The sequence below is a fragment of the Cetorhinus maximus genome, chromosome 20 (assembly GCF_964194155.1).
Source record: "Cetorhinus maximus chromosome 20, sCetMax3.hap1.1, whole genome shotgun sequence".
NCBI lineage: Eukaryota > Metazoa > Chordata > Chondrichthyes > Lamniformes > Cetorhinidae > Cetorhinus > Cetorhinus maximus.
Genome location: NC_135898.1, coordinates 76299720 through 76316865, shown reverse-complemented (window position 1 = coordinate 76316865; position 17146 = coordinate 76299720). Strand labels below are relative to the sequence as shown.

The 17146-nt window shown below is 45.4% G+C and overlaps 1 protein-coding gene across 1 annotated transcript in view; it reads left to right on the top strand.

Annotated features, from left to right (window-relative positions):
* LOC144694606 (protein CC2D2B-like) overlaps nt 1-17146 on the top strand; it is a 108520-nt gene that overhangs the window by 22346 nt on the left and 69028 nt on the right. Inside the window, exons 3-5 of the mRNA XM_078565206.1 lie at nt 3730-3825; nt 4276-4302; nt 4411-4614. Coding sequence (XP_078421332.1) covers nt 3730-3825; nt 4276-4302; nt 4411-4614 — 327 coding nt within the window. The remainder of the gene's footprint in view (nt 1-3729; nt 3826-4275; nt 4303-4410; nt 4615-17146) is intronic.

The window sequence follows — 17146 nt, the reverse complement described above, 5'->3', positions numbered from 1 at the left end:
AGATGTTTCCTTACCTCTCACTGCAGAGGAATGTCATCAGCCTGGGTCTGATTAGCTTAGCCCCCCACAGTCCTCCAACTGTCAGTGGTGTTGACTGCCATAGCCTCCATCAGCTGCTTAGCTGGTTCAATGCAATGCTTGTAGTATAAGGGTGTTTGCATAGCAATGGTTAATGTGGGACTGGAAAACAGCACCGCCCACAGTGTGACGTAAACAATCACATGTCAAGAGACCTGCACACAAAGCAGACATGATAGAACATGATCTAGAAACTTGTGTAGAAGTAAGCATGGAGTTAGCTCATAGTATGGTTTAAGGGCTTCCCATTGTGTCATTTCAACTATCCCTATCAACTATCCAGTGGTGGACACATGAACACTATATCTCATGTGTGTGCTGGGTGCACCCTTGTGCCTTACATTTATTCACCCAATCTCTTGCTCTGACACTCCTGCTTTGCCATCAATGAGAAAGTGGCCCTGCAGCTTCCAAGGTCTCCTCCTCCATCGGGGTCAGGATGGACAGAGACAACACCCCTCGGCTGGTCTTGCACCTTTCCCTTGTGCTATGTGCTATCTTCTCCTGTAAGCACAAAAAAGAACACTACTAGTTTCCACAAGGAGTCAAACCCAACACCTATGCTGATGGCAGGCCAGAGGCAGGCACACGAATACCTCCCACATGAGGCTACACTCGAGGGACCTGGTGGGGGTCAGAAATGATTGACGGGTGCTTCTCACCAGAACACAGCCATGTCCTGGCTGCATACATTACTGCCTGACCCTTTTATAAGTCATCGGAAATAGGAGCGGAAGTAGCCTATTTGACCCATTGAGCCTGCTTCGTCATTCAATTAGATCATGGTTGATCTGGCTGTGGTCTCAATTCCACTTTCCTCTCTGCCCCCATAACCATTGACTCTCTTGTCTATCAAAAATCTATCTAACTCTGCCTTGAATATATTAATGACACAGCCTCCACTGCTTCCTGTGGAAGAGAATTCCAAAGACGAACGGTGCTGAGAGAAGAAATTCTTCCTCATCCATATCTTAAACAGGAGACACCTTTTGTTTTAAATTCCCCCCAAATTTGAAATTCCCCCATGAGAGGAACATCCTCTCAGCATCTACACTGTCAAATCCCTTCAGAATCTTATATATTTCAATAATAACACCTCTCATTCTTCTAAACTCTAATGAGTATAGGCCCAGTCTGCTCAACCATTCCTCATAAGACAACATTTCACCCCAGGAATCAGGCTAGTGAACATTCTCTGATCTAGGGAACCTTTGCCACTGACTGGGTGATCACTTCACCTCCACCAAAAGCAGCCTCTTGTATTGTTTCATGTAAGCTGCAAGGGCAAAGAGGCATGGTGTACTCACCTTGGCAGATTGAATGAGGTAATGGATGCATTTACAGCGCTGGGTTATTTGGGTAATGCCATGGCTGCTGATTTCCTCTGCAATCTCTGTCCTGGCTTTCCTGTTCAGACAGGCTGATCTCCTCCTCCTTCCGTCCCTGAAAAACAGGACCTCCTTCCTTGCCCTTGCAGTCTGGAGGAGAGCCTTTAGAGAGGCATTGCTGAATCATGGGGCCACACGAGGTCTTCCATCTGCCATTGTGGCTACAGGTTTCTGTTCAGTTCCCTGATCACAAGATAAGAAGGCATTAGCTCTTGGATGGAAGGTTGGCAGGCTGTAGCTTCTGGATGGAACATAGTCAGGATGTAGCTCCTAGATGGAACACAGTCAGGTTGTAGCTCCTAGATGGAACACAGTCAGTATGTAGTCCTGGATGGGACACAATCAGGCTATAGCTCCTGGACGCAAGGTTGGCACACTGTAGCTCCTGGATGGAGCATGCATGCTGTAACTTTTGGATGGAGGTTGGCAGGTTCCAGTTCCTAGATGAAATAAATGCTGGTAGATGCTAGAATTGCAGCCCGTTAAATGCTGTGCCAGCACCTGCCATAGTGTTGGCTGTCACTATCTCACTGCCCGCTTCTGCACTGTAAGTCGATGACACCATGTCTCCCCACTCTTAATTGGCCGGCTGCCAATGGCATCACGTGCAGCTGGCTACTCAATGCCCAAGCAGAAGTGGCACCTGCTTCCACTCCCAGCATTTGGACCTGCAGCCTAGCTGCAAAATCTAGCCCCCTGTTTCCACCTCTGTAATATCACCCAGCTCCACCTCTTCCTCAACTCATCTGCTGTTGAAATCCTCAATAATTTCTAGACATGACTATTCCAATGCATTCCTTGCTGGCATCCCACATTCTACCCTCCATAAATTTGAGGTCATCCAGAACTCTGCTACTCATGTCCTTGCACCAAGTCTTGTTTATCCACCAGCCCTTTATTTACTGACCTGCATAGGCTTGTAGTTAAGTAATGCCTCAATTTTAAAATTCTCATCTACGTTTTAAGTTCATACATGGCCTCATCCCTCCCTATTTCTTTAATCATCTTTGGTCTCAACTCTCAGAGATATCTACATTCTTCTGATTCTGGCCTCTTGAACATCTCTGATTTTAGTTGCTGCACCATTGGTGGCTGTGCCTTTAGCTGCCTAGGGTCCAAGCTCTGGAATTCCCTCCTTAAATCTCTCCATCTCTTTTTGCTCCTTTAAGACACTGCTTAAAACCTACCACTTTGGCTAAGCTTTTTGCCACCTGCCATACTATGACCTATGTGGCTTGCTATCAAATTTGGCTACATAATGCTCCTCTGAAGCACCTTGGGACATTTTATTATTTTAAAGGCTTAATTTAAAGTCAAGTTTGAATTTTAAACACAAATTACATTCCCCGCAAATCGAGTTTCCATGATCTTTTGTATTAGTTTAAAAAGCGTTACATTTAGGTTTGTCAGTTATGATCAAATGTATTCCTGGAGGTTTCATCACAACTTGTCCCCACACTCGAGCCATTAGTCGGCCAACACATCCATTCTTGTGACACACTGCCTTCCTACACCAATTGGAAACTAAAAAGACACGTTACCTAATTGGATGATCCGTGTATATCAGCCAAGCAGCCTTTTTTCCCCATTTTCAATATTTTTATATCTGGTAAAGAGAAATGTTCAAAGAAAATGACAAAAGGCCTATCTTTTTTTAATATCCCTATGATTTTTCTCCAGAGTTATACAGAGCTGTGACTTGGAGATTGATCTTCAATTCCTGGAGACTCCAGGCCAATCCTGGAAGGTTGGAAACCCTAGTTACATTTAAAGCCAGTCCCATCCATGATTGCAATAGTGATTGCAGACTGGGGGGATCTCAACAGTGCACTCTCGAGTAGCTTACAATCACTGACTGCAACTTCTGGATTTCTGCATTTTTCTGTGCATGTGCGAACTCCTGAAGTTGCTATCAGCTTCTGGAGTAATGATGGTATTCTGCTGATAGTTTGGCCATCATTGCCAAGGCAAAATCTGGGCCAGCAAAATGTGGCTAGTCTGTAATTGAAAAATTAACTTTTGAAAATAAAATAGTTTGATGATTCTAAACAGAAGAACCTATTGCATATCAAAGAAATGCATGTCAATTCCCTTTTAATCAACTCACTTCATCAATTCCATTCCATTAAAAATTCTGCCTTAAACAACTTTATAGTATTATAGTTGAAAAATATTATCTAGATTTTGTTTCTGGAATTTCTGACCTGTTCTGATTTTGATACAATAAATAAACAAATAATTGAATTACTATCTTTGATCATAGAGTCACTGCCTCGAGACTTGCAACCTTAAGCCACATGTCAAGCATTGGCTGGGATCCATTGCTATTCCATTCAATACAGTACTCGAGCAATCAAAGGTATTAGTATTGGCTACATTTGAATTGTTATAAAGTAGCACTTGCCTAAAAATTGTATCTTTGAAAGTGTTGGTTTTTTTTGTTTGTGTTATGGCTAGGTCAATGGTACTTTCAGATTAGACACCCCACCAATGTTACTAGGATACACTTGGAAGAAAATAGAGGCAGGCTCTTGTGAGCAATTTTATGAATTTGGACTTGCAGAAAGCTCACTTTTAACAATCTTTATGACTCTGGAACCTCAGATTTCTTGTTCAGATATTGTAAGTCCTTAATTTATGGCAAATTAATTTTCAATTCAACCTAAAAATATTATTATTCAATTATTAGTCCATTAAATAGCACTTTAATAAATTTGTGGTATATGCAAATTGATGATTTGACTGGGCATTTTGCCGTGGTATTTTACAATGATAAATAACTTTTCTAAACATGTACTCTTTGTTTTAGGAAGATAAACAACTGCCTCTCTGGCAGGTTAGTAATCCAATTAGAAAGTGGATATTTGCTCATTTCTATCTTACTTTATATCAAAATAATAATACAGTAAGTGGCTTATAATATTATCTCTTCTTACCTTTTTAGTTGGAAACAATAGAAGATGAAGCAATGTTGCATATGGCATATACATTTCAAAGGGACATTCATAATCTTTACCTAAAGCGAAGAATCGTTGTCAGTGTGATTGACACAGAATGCAGAGTTGGGATTGTTACAAGATATATCAGACCACTTTGTCCACCACAAGAATTGCTCGATACATTTCCTGAAAATCCGGAAGCAACCTTTGTATGCCAAATTTTAATTATTTGTATGAATCATAAAGAAACTAACAAAACACAACAAGGTCAATAATCCTCAGTAGTGCAGAACAGGAGATCCCAGATTAGAAAAATAATCCCCTGACCTCCACCATGCTTGCCAACCTGACCCTCTGCCACCCATGGCTTGGCACTATCTCTTCCCTGCGTCCTGAGCGACTCCCTTGACGATATAAAATCCTATCTGTGTTCCACAGGCAACTGGCAGGTCTTGACTGACTGCTACTCCCTGAAATATTACTCCACCTCTCCCCAAACCCATTCTCCCAGTACCTCATGAACAATACTCTCAGAAAACATTGAAAAAACTGACTTAATTTTATTGGGTGAGGTCAGCTTTATGCTGCACAATTACATGATATTCCTGAAGATTCATTGCCCTATTCCCAGCCTCAAAAAGTAGTAGAGGAGGAAACTGACTTGTGCCTGTGGACACGTGAGCGCAATCTCGATTACAGATTACAGACAGCCAGTTTTAAGTCCAATTAATGATTACCCTCAGAGCATAAGGTAAAAAAGATTGAAGTGGCATTCCTTGATGCGAGAGATTGGAACAAATTTGATTCTCTGCTTCAAACTCTGTGGCCTGATATCTATGAAGCGATGGGCAGGAGTGGCAGAATCTAATAGCAGGGGGTGAACACGCAGCATCCTGGGACAAGTAGGAATGCCCAATTTCAATGGGAATGTCTCATTAGCATTTTACTTCTGGGTTTCACATCTACAATACGGAGAAACGGGAGTGATGCAACAATGCAGAATACATTTTCTGCTCAGGCTCATGTGAAAATGAAATGGAGGGGATTTGTACGGTTAAATTGTTAAAGAAGACCCAAGAAGATGAATCATGTGTGTAAAGAGAGAAAGACTGCCCCACAATTTTCCAATATATCTCTAAATGTGCTGCCACATGCACTGAGGCACAGGAGGGAGCTGCTGTTTGCAGCCTGTCGAAAGAAGAAGCCTGCCGTCACTATCAAGAAGGCTAGTCTTGAGGTGGCAGAAGAGGTCAGAAGTTGCACTGTTAATTAGAATTCATGGATTCAGTGCCACAAGTGGTTCAATGATCTGTCTAAATCAGGAAAGGTGAGGAGAGTATTCACCAAGATCCTGCACTGTACTTCCACTCATTTTGTCTTGTCAGTCCTATTCCATTCAAAGGACACTTCACCCTCATCATGACAAATCACACCAAATTAATGCACCTACTCTCACCCTCATTCCCTTGGCATACTCACTTCCCATTTTCTCCCTCTACCACTGCCAGTAAAGACAATCCACATCTTGTTTCATTTGACTTCAGTCACCTTAACCACTGCCATCGCACATTCTGAAATTGCACTATTAGGATAATCCTTAAAAGCATGTCACTCACCTTCCTTTTCCATGAGCTGGATTTTACGGGACATTCTGTGTTCCCTGCACCCCAATCTGAAGTCAGTTGGGAACCTGTCCACGAAGCCATTTAAGGTTTGGCAGGACAATCTTCAGTTCCCATTTAGGGAAGAAGTCCCGCCAAGGAGAGTTGCTGGCCAATCTGATTGGCTGGCAGCTCTGTAGTCCCAGCAGCGCCAGGTTCAAGTGGTGGCCATTGCTTGGACTACATGCAGTCCCCAAAGAAAAATACTTAAGTCAGACTTAAGTTATGTCTGGGTTATCATCGAGACCAGGTTGACAGGACTCAGTGAGGGAGATGAAGGGGTGGGAGTTAAGTTTGAGAGGCCATGGGGGAGGGTTAAAGTGGGGTAATGACCTTGGGGGTTGTGCATCCGATGGGCACAGGGGATTCCCAAAGGAGGTCCCACTGCTCAACAGCGACCCACACAATAAAATCTGCCAGACTACCCACTGGGCATGGATTGACCACTTAAAGGGCACCAGTAGGCCCAAGGGCTGGCAGGCATCCCAACATGTGCCCACCTACAATTAAGAGGCCTAAGAAGGCCCTTAATCAATTAATTAAGTCTGATTTTTTGCTGCCTGTCCAAACATTCAGCTGGCGGGCGGGCAAAAAGGCCAAGCGGCCTTTGGATTTTTTTATGAAACTTCATCCATGGGCGGGATGAGGTTTCCATCAGTAATTAAAAATAAAATAAAAATGTTGAAATCTCATTTATAACATGCCCCTGCTCATGTGAGGGGACATGTTTTTAGTGTTTTTAAAGCATTTATTTACTTATTAAAAAATCTTCATCTCCAAGGCAGGCATAGTATGTGCATCCGTGTGCATGTGCAAACTCCCATGCTTGCCCTCCTCCCACCACTACACACCCCCCACCCCCCCCGCCCCCACCCCACCCCAACACACCCAGGCAGCGCTGAGACTCCCAGCGCGCAATTCAGTCCAATTGCAGGCAGTGGTCGGTTTCACGATTGCTCCCGGGCCTGCCCAATGAGGTAAAAATTCTGTCCCCGTCTTTTTATTCATTCATGTGATGTCAGCGTCGCTGGCTAGGCCAGCGTTTATTGCCCATCCCTAATTGCCCTTGAGAAGGTGGTGGTGAGCTGCCTTCTTGAAGCACTACAGTCCATGTGGTGTAGGTACACCCACGGTGCTGTTAGGGAGGGAGTTCCAGGATTTCGACCCAGTGACAGTGAAGCAATGATGATATATTTCCAAGTCAGGTGAGTGGCTTGGAGGGGAACTTCCAGGTGGTGATGTTCCCATGTGACTGCTGCCCTTGTCCTTCTAGATCGTAGCGGTCGTGGATTTGGGGGTGCTTTCTAAGGAGCCTCGGTGAGCTTCTGCAGTGCAATCTTGTAGATGGTACACACTGCTCCCACTGTGCATCAGTGGTGGAGGGAGTGAATGTTTGTGGGGTGTCAATCAAGCAGGCTGCTTTGTCCTGGATGGTGTCAGGCCTCTTGAGTGTCTGACTTGTGCCTTGTAAGTGGTTGACAGTCTTTGGGGAGGAAGGAGGTTAGTTACTTGCCACAGGATTCCTATCCTCTGGCCAGCTCCAGTAGCCACAGTATTTATATGGCTAGTCCAGTTCGATTTCTGGTCAATTGTAACCCCTAGGATGTTGATGGCAGGGGATTCAGTGAGGGTAATGCTATTGAACGTCAAGAGGTGATGGTTAAATTCTCATGGTTACTTATATGGTCACTGTCATGACATGTCTCCAGGTTCATCTGCAGGAGGTCTCCCTCTAGGAAGCTGCAAAGGTTGATGACTACCTGCTGTGTCATACATAACCCCCTAAAATTCTGTTCCTTCAACATGCCAAAGAAACTGACCATGTAAGTAACCACTAATCTGAATTTCTTTGCTTTCCTTCCATGTTGCAACAGGAGATGTATCAAGGGTCTTGCAGTCAGCAGCATACAAATGCAGCAGACAGGCAATGGATGGATTATCTTGCAGGACCAACAGGTGTATAATTTTGTGCTGAAGACAGTAAGACTGAGCAAGAACTGGGATCACATTTCTGGCAGGCTTCCACAGGTGCAGGTAACCACAGATTACATGCACATGGCAATCAAAACAGACCTGATCTGGACACTAATCACACCATCAGACTTGTCATTGTTGTGCGATCTGCTGAAGGTGAACTTGCTTTGTAGATCATTTTTTTAGTTCACTCATTGGATGGGCATTGCCAGTATTTATTTCCAATTCCTATATACCCTTCAGAATGTATAGATGAATACAACTGAGTACATTGCTAGCCATTTCAGAGGACAGTTAAGAATTGCTCCCATTGCTATGGGTCTAAAGTCACATATAGGCCAGATTAGGTAAGGATGGTAGAGCTCCTTCTCTAGTGGATGTTAGTAAACCAAGTGAGTGTTTACAACAATCAGCTAGATTCATGGTCACCATTACTGATACTAGCTTTTAATTTCAGATGCATTATCTCCACCACGGAAGGTGGGCCAAGGTAATGTTTCTGCCCCATTTGTTTGTCTGTCTGTCTGTTTGTAAACAATCTATCTCAAAAAGTAATGGGCAGATTTCAACAAAACTTGGTACATGGATAGCATATGACCCAAGGAAGAACTCATTAGTTTTTGGCAAAGATGCAGATCCAGGTCCTGGATTTTTTTTAAAGAATCCATTAACATTGGGAAATAGGACAAACTGACTTTTTTTTGGAATGCTGTGGGTTCTCTTTTTAGAATAGTGTTTGTTTTAGATGTTGAGGATTGTCTCAGCTGCTGTGGTGAAATTTGTTACAGCTGTCAAAATGTGAGCAGAACTTTCAGAACAAGTTAAAAACAAAAAACTACTGCGGATGCTGGAAATCCAAAACAAAAACAGAATTACCTGGAAAAACTCAGCAGGTTTGGCAGCATCGGTGGAGAAGAAAAGAGTCGACGTTTCGAGTCCTCACCATTCTGTTGAACGGTCGTGAGGACTCGAAACGTCGACTCTTTTCTTCTCCACCGATGCTGCCAGACCTGCTGAGTTTTTCCAGGTAATTCTGTTTCAGAACAAGTTGTTGAATGTGGATTGTCCTAAAGCCTTCTCAGTGAGATGAAAGCTCTTAATAAAAAGATCTCTTTATTTCAGCTTTGTAGTTACAGAGCATCAATCCAGGCAGAGAAAAGCCTCAAGAAAAAGTATTTGTAATAACGTTGAGTTAACACAGCGTGGCGGAGATATGTGTTCTACTGAATGCCCTCTTCACTTGTTTCAACAACTGAATTTACATTCCCCAGCTGTGTCGTTAATATCAAAGCCTGTAATTTAATACCTGAGCTAGGAAGAATTGCAGTGTTCCAGGGTACAATTAATGTTTGATTAGCCAGCCTGCTTGGCTGATGGGATATGTGGGGTTGTATCTATCAATGGAACCTGTTATTCTTCTTATTTGACTGCAGGTAACACTGCACACCAAACCCCCAGGCTTGTCAAAACTTGACAAGAAGCAGGAGCCTTACTGGTGCGTTGTGTTGCTAAGTATAACTTTAGCCAGATGTATGTATATCCAAACTCCGTTAAGAGGGTGGGATAGAGAGGATGGTCCCAATGTGGTGAGAAGTTGAAAAAAAATCATCTGCTCACAACAGTCCAGATCAACTAATTGCCCTCAATCCCTGACTCTTTTTTTCTCAAGTTAATTTGCTCCCAATTTTTTTAGCAACTATAAGTGCCAAGATTCCAGCCTCTAAACAATTTTGAAACTAGTGTCAAAAATACTTTCAAAAACAATAGTGTGCAATTCATATGGAGTGTCATTAGATATTTGCATCATTTAAAGGCACACTGCACTAGATATTTAACCCCCAAGTATAGGTGGTTCGTGGTGGGTGGGTTAGGTAATTAGTTAAGGTAATTAGCCATAGTTCACTGTGGATCACAGGCATCTCTGTTAGAGAGAGACAAGTTAGCTTCAGGGGCACCACTTCACATCAAGCATGGGGCAAGGCAAAGAATTGGCCTCTATGGACTACAGCTGGTACATAGATTGAACCCATACCATTGGCATCATTCTGCTACACACCCTAGTCAACCGAGCTAACTGGGCGCAACATGAATGGGTTAAAAATATCAAATAGGCAAATCCAACCCCAAATTTCTCACCTCCAATGCACCCACCTCCAGTTTCAATGGAGGTAAGTTTGTGTGCAACTGAGTAACCCAACCTCAAGTGGCAGTCTTTCAAAATAACATGTTAATGAGGGTACTTCTCTCAACTTTTGGCTGCAATTAAAATTAATGCCTTTAGTGTGGGTTTCCTGGAACTCAGTTAAATGACAGCTGTCCCAATATGAGTAAAGGCTCATTGCTCACAACTGCATTCCCAGTTTTCTCTGGTAAATCACTTGCTGAGAGTTCTTGGAGTCCCAAACATATTGCTAAAGTTTGGAAGTGTTTACATTGTTATGATTGTGGTAGAGACCAGTAATTTTGTTTATAATAAGAAGTCCAAAATCCCAGTTGTTTACTGGAAGAATGAAACCACAATATTTAACAGTTTAAAATAAAATAATTTTTACTATATTAAATACTGGTCTGAATCTTGCGTTCTGAGTTCGGGTGCGTGTCCGACCCGAATGCACGTTAAATTGCAGGAAAAGACATTGGCATGCATCCTGATGTCATCGCGCACGCATGCAATATTGAAGTCGGCAGGCACGCGTGGGAGTTGGAGCAGTGCCCACCGACAATTAAAGGCCAATTAAGGTCATTATAAAGCCTGTTGGCCACGATTTTACATTGCCCATGTGATTTTAACCTAGACGCAAGGGCAAAACAGGTGGATGGAATTCACGTTTTAATCTTTTCCTCACCCACGGGCGGGATAAAAGGTCCCTGGAGCAGCAGCACTTTCTCTCTCTTCGCCAGTTCTTTGCTGTGTAAGTACAGAGTTGTCCCAGCGTTTCTTAGCATCTCATTTGAATGTCAAGCTTGCCTTTCAGCTTCTCAGGTCCTCATCTTGCCTGGAAGGTCTCCTGACTACTACAGCAAAGTGCTCCTTCATTTTCAAGGCACTGGTCCTCTGCATCCCATCTAATGGGGATAGTGTATTCAGCTGGTGGAATCTCCTCTGAAGAGGAAAAGAGGGGCAGGAGGGAGAGGAGGCCAGGTGGGCACGGGCAGCATCCCAGGGACAGACCTTTAAGAGGAAGGGCACGGGCTCACTTGGTGCCAGGCCAGCAGGGAGGCCAAGGCAGGAGGGTACAACGAAAACGCCACTACCCAGCATCTAGAGTGTTCAGGCAGTGCTCCAACTACCTCCAGATGTCCGAGGTGCAGAGTTGCAAGAGACTCCGCCTCCCCAGGGACACCATGACAGCAATATGTCACATGATAGGTCCAACTGTGTGGGTGGGCAACCCATGCCGGCGGCTTTGAAGGTCACAGTGGCCCTCAACTTCTATGCCTCCGGTTATTTTCAGGGCTCAGTGGGCTCTGTGCGGCGTTTCTCAATCAGCTGCACACAGTTGCGTCAAGCTCATGATTGATGCTATCTTTAGACACGTCCGCATGTTCATCCACTTCCAGACAGACGATGTGAGCCAGGCAGAGAGAGCATGAGGCTTCACTGTGATGGCTGGGTTCCCCCGTGTCCAGGGGTGTAATGGATTGCACTAATGTGGCCATCAAGGCACCAGCAGGTGAGCCTAGAGCTTTCATAAACAGAAAGGGGTTCCACTCAATGAATGTTCAGATCATCTGTGACCTCAGGACACAGGTTCTCCAAGTTTGCGCCCGTTATCCTGGGAGCTCACGCGATGCTTACGTCTTGAGGCACTCTAAGGTACCAAGGCTATTTGTGACTCCTGCACGAGTGGATGGATGGTTCCTGGGTGACAAGGGCTATCCCTTGATGAGGTGGCTGATGACCCCAATCTGTTACCCAAGAACTGAGGCCGAAGAAAGATACAACAGGAGTCATGCCTCTACAAGGGCAGTGGTGGAGAGGACCATTGAGCTGCTGAAGATGTGCTTCAGATGCCTAGACCAGTCAGGGGGAGCATTGCAGTATCCTTCAGAGCGTGTCTCCCTCATAGACATCGCATGCTGTGTCCTGCACAACCTGGCTCTGGCAAGGGGGACCCACTGGAGGCTGAGGAAAGCAAGGCAGCTCCATAAACCATGGAGGCTGACTCAAGTGATGGCTCAGAGGAAGAGCATGGGGAGGCGCAGGATGAGGACCTGGAGGCAGAGGACAGGAACCATCATGGAGGCAGGGATATTAGGGATGCTTTGATCTAGCAAACCTTCTGCTAGGCAACCAAGGCATCGATGCCTCATCAAACCAATGGCACTGTCTCCTTTGCTAACAATCAGTAAATGAGAACCCAACCTAGTACGCCAGCACCACACAACGGCACACTTTTACAAGCCTGTGCTGCATCTGGCACCTATTCATACCGTCCAGCCAACTCATCCCATTTAATTCAAATAAATGTTTATGTTACTTCACATGAATGAACAAAGAGCAAACAAAGCATCCATCCTTAACACAAGAGTCAAAATAATTAATGCAAAAATGTTACCCGTGACACACCCCTGTTGTGCTAAGGTGCCTTCAACTTACGTCTGTGGGTGCTGTGTCTTGGCGCCCTCCCCCTCACTGACAGTGGCGTTGGACGCAGCCCGTTGACCTGGTGGTCTTGATGACCTTAGCGATCATCCACTGGCCGCCAGAGCCTGAGCGGGCTCCGCCTGGGAGGGTACATTCAGCCCCATGGCTGGGCACTCCTCAGTCATTGTGGCATCATCAGGTGCAGTGGACACTGGCAGAGGGGTGGAGGAGCTGGTGTCCTTGTCCAGAGCGCCCTGAGAAAAGGCCATAGAGATGACAGGCAGCTCGTCTGCCAGTATGAGGTGCATTTACACCTCCCTGCTCACCATTGATGGACGGGGACCTAGCAGGGAGACTAGGTGCCTCATCCATCTCTCACACTGGCAGTGAATTCCTGAGGTCACTGCCTGTGTGAGGGCTTGCAGGTCCGAGTGCAAACCCCAAGAACCCCAGAGTCTGCTCCTGAAGCTGCCTCTCCATGAGAGTCGCCACTCTCTAAATGGAGGAGGCTGTGCGCTTATTGTTAAGGGTCAATGCAGAACTCATGCTATGCATGGACTCCTCCATGACGGAGATCATGGCATATAGACCCTTATGAATCTCTGCCAGTTCTCCCCATTCATCCCGCTGGACATCCAACATCTGCTGCCCAATGGACGACTCCAGAGTCTCGTTATCTGCTTCAGATGCAACATCGTCTTGGTCTCCAGTTGTGCTTCCACTGTCTGCTCCCTAGGACCTCTCTGCCTCTGCCAGATCCTCATGCGAGTGTAATGTGCCCTCACCACTGTGCATTAACCACGGAGGCAAATAACTAATGCCCACCAATGTGTGAGTATTTGCGCTGGTGCCAGGTTCAGAGAGACGGTGTGACACTGGTGCAAGCGTGATGTCTTCCTCTCAGCTCAATGGGAGGTCCTCAGGGTTGATGATGGCTCCTGTGGATGGCACATCTGCAGGAAGAAGGCGAAAGATCAGTACATTCAATTATCAAAGTTCACAATGCATGCTAGGCGGGCTGAGGAGACAGTTGAGACCAGCTGCATGGTGCCATCTGAATTGGAGCTTCACTGGACTCTGGCTATGACAGTTCAGTTTCTGATGAGAGGATCCCTTTATGTTTCCAGTACCCACCACACATGCATCTGTCACCTGCACTCTTACCTTCATTTGAGACCCCTGCCCCATCGCGATCTGAGAAGCGAGCTGGCTGGTGGCATTCCAGCTTCAGTGCATCGCCTTCATGCTTCATGAGGATGCACAGATTTGGCACTCCTCCACCCATTCTGTGGTGGTCCACGGCGTTAAGACTCCTCTTCTCCTGACAGGGAAAAATAGCCTCATTATTGCTCCGCCTCCCTGAAGGTCCTTTCCTGGTCCCCACCCACTCTCCCCCAGGGCATTCGGCAGGCTGTATCACTGTGGCATATCTCGCCCTGCAATGCACTGAGGCCAGTCGTGCTCACATCCAAGCCTTGGCAGGGCAGGCTTAAGTGTCAGTTCGCATACACACTCTTAGATCCCTGAATGATTTGAGCAACGGGCACCCAACAAAAGTTCTCTGCACAGATCCATGTCATTTCTGCACTTAACCTTGCTGACCGCAGCAGATCATTGAACCTTTTGCAGCACTGAAGCCATCGTGCCCACTGACCTGGGCGGCCATCTCTGTGCAGGCCTTCTTGGTCAGGTGAGGCGGCTTCTCTTGCCGTCCCTGGCCATTAGGATATGCTTCCTGGCACTGACCTCATCGACCAGCACCCCCAGGCACTCATCTGAGAAAGGGGGGGCAGAGTTCCCACCGACTTGCCCTCTCACCTTCCATGACCACCAGGTGCTGAGGCCATGACTGCACACCAGGACATTTGTTGGATTGCTTCCAAACAGCTCCCTCAGCCTCCCCCACAACTCCTGTCAGAGAGCTGCCACTTTCGTTTTTTGAACACACACCGGGTCCCCATTGGACCAGGAGCCCGACGTGTTCCCACCCCTGCACACGGAAAACATATCTGGCAGTCGCGTTTCATGCTGGCCTTAATTGTCCACCCAGTGTAAGATCATGTTCATAGCCTGAACTCGGCCGGGTGCGGGTTTTACATCCATTTCCGGCCACACCGACTTCAGGCGCACCCCGAGGGTAAAATTCAGGCCACTATCTGTGTTAATCACCTTTATTCTAAAACCCAAAGTCAACATTAGTTAAACAAGAATTAACAGGCAAATTGTGGTCAATTAAAAACTTAAAATTACATATGAACTGACAGATACAGCTAAGATAGATCTGACTCAGCAGTCTCCTCAGCATATGGGCCATAAAATTAACTCGCAAAGTCCTTCAAAACTCTGCCTTCTACACAAAGAATTTCAGCTCCTCTTCTAGGATGTAACCTGATTCCCAGGCAACAGTAGAGTACAACCAACCCAAGTTCCATGGACACACGTCTGCAGAACCTCCTGAACTTGGTCTGGATGGCACAGATCTGCCGAAGGGCCATGAAGGCTCGAAACGTTAACTGATTTCTTCACCGCCGATGCTGCCAGACCTGCTGAGTTTTTCCAGGTAATTCTGTTTTTGTTGTAGCTACTATATCTTGCTTATTCTTACCTTCTGGATCTAGCCTCTGTATTTTTCAGCTTGCCTGTCCTGTACAACCGGACTCATCAACTTCTGGGCTTGGATTGATCTGTTTCATTCAGTTTCATTCTTCCTAGAAGTTTTGGTTTCCAACTGCAATTTCAGTTTTAGTTTCCTTACAAACTGGGAGGATCAGTTTCCTTTCTTAGTTTCCCTTTTCGATTTCCTTTTTCAGTCAGAGTCCATCTTAAAAAATACAAGCTTTGCAACCATGGATTCCATCACAATGCATAAAACTTCAGGATGGATGATATCATGGCAGCTTTAGGTAGACCACAGACAAGGAAAACAGTTGCCATCCAAAGCATCAAGGTCAAGCTGTGCTGAGAGTAGTGAACAACAGAGAGGGTTACAACAGTAATCGAGCAACAGAGGGGTCGAGTTTTCAGGAGGCACTGCCGACCTACCAAAGTGCGCAGACAGAAGCTCAGCTTCCTTGACCTCTCTGAAGAGCAATGATTCTTGAGGCTTACAGTGGCTTGATAGGTGGTCACAGACATCTGCAGCTTCCTGGAAGAGTTACTTCCTGCTGGATCTGATGGTCATGCATTGCCAGTTGCTGTGAAATTCACCACTTGTTTCATATTTTTTGCCTTTAATTCCTTCCAGGGCACACCTTTGATGTGCGTTCCACAGTGTGTCATTGATTGTGTATATGTGACAATTCATGAACCACCAGATCAACCAGGAGTATTTATCAACTCTAAGAGATATTTTACATCAACGTGCAGCCGGTGTGCCACCACAAGAAAAGATTGTGCATCAGATTACCTGGGCACTGTCATAATGCTTTCAACCTGCAGTAGTCCAAGTTCCCTGACCCGTTTTTATCCACAAACTGATTTTGGGGTAGTTGTTAGGATATACCCTTCAAACCTGGCTGTGATACTGTGATATCTGTGAGGAACCCCACTAATGAACGCCAAAAGCGGTAAAATGACATGTCATCAAGCAAGCCACTGGAATTCTCAGATGTGCATCAGCTGCCTATACAGATATAAAGGCACCTTTAACACTTGCCAGTTAGTATTTCTAGAATGATTATGGTATGTTGCATTCTACACAACATTGTGCAGCAGAGAGGAATAGAACTGGAAGGGGAACTAGGCACTCATCAGTCAACATTTGATGATAATTCCCATGAAAAAGACAAGGATGAAGAGGAGGAAGATAAAGATGATGCATCCAAGGCCACAACAGCTGCCCACATTGCTGCTCAGGATCCCTAGTATCTCAAAGTCAGATGGTCACTCACGCTGGATGAAAGTATCTATCACATCACATTCCCTGTAACCTACCCTCAACACTCACCCAATGCAGTCCTGTAACCAACTACACAGCCATTGCGTGCCCTCTAGTTGATTTAATCAATTCTTGTCTTCAGATTCATCACTATGCAACTGAAAAGTTGAGTTGACAATTAGTATGCAAGAATGGGCAACCCTAGGAAGTGATATAAATTAATAAGTTTTATGTGAGGTGATAGCAAAAGGAAACTTAATGATGCAACATTTTAGCAAAAAACATGTGCCTACCTGTGGTGAATTAGAATATTTTTCTTCTTCCTCTGCCTATTGCTCCTTTATGTTGCAACCACTGTAGATTTAGCAGAAATAGGCAGAGGCACGTTGCTCAGTTGCCAGCTCTGATGATTGAGATGTTCTTGACTAATTACCTTTGGGTGTAGGAGCCAGTTAGGGCGCCATTAAAGATCCTTTCACCTGCACTTGAGCAGGTGCAGTCTCGGCCACTGGAAAATGTAGCAACGCTTTGGGTACTGACTGAGACAGAGCAGGGTTCAGGGAGCAATGACTGTGACGTGGGATTGTGTTGACTGCAGATAGAACTTGCGAGTCCCTTTTGCCATCATCCATTTCTTTTGC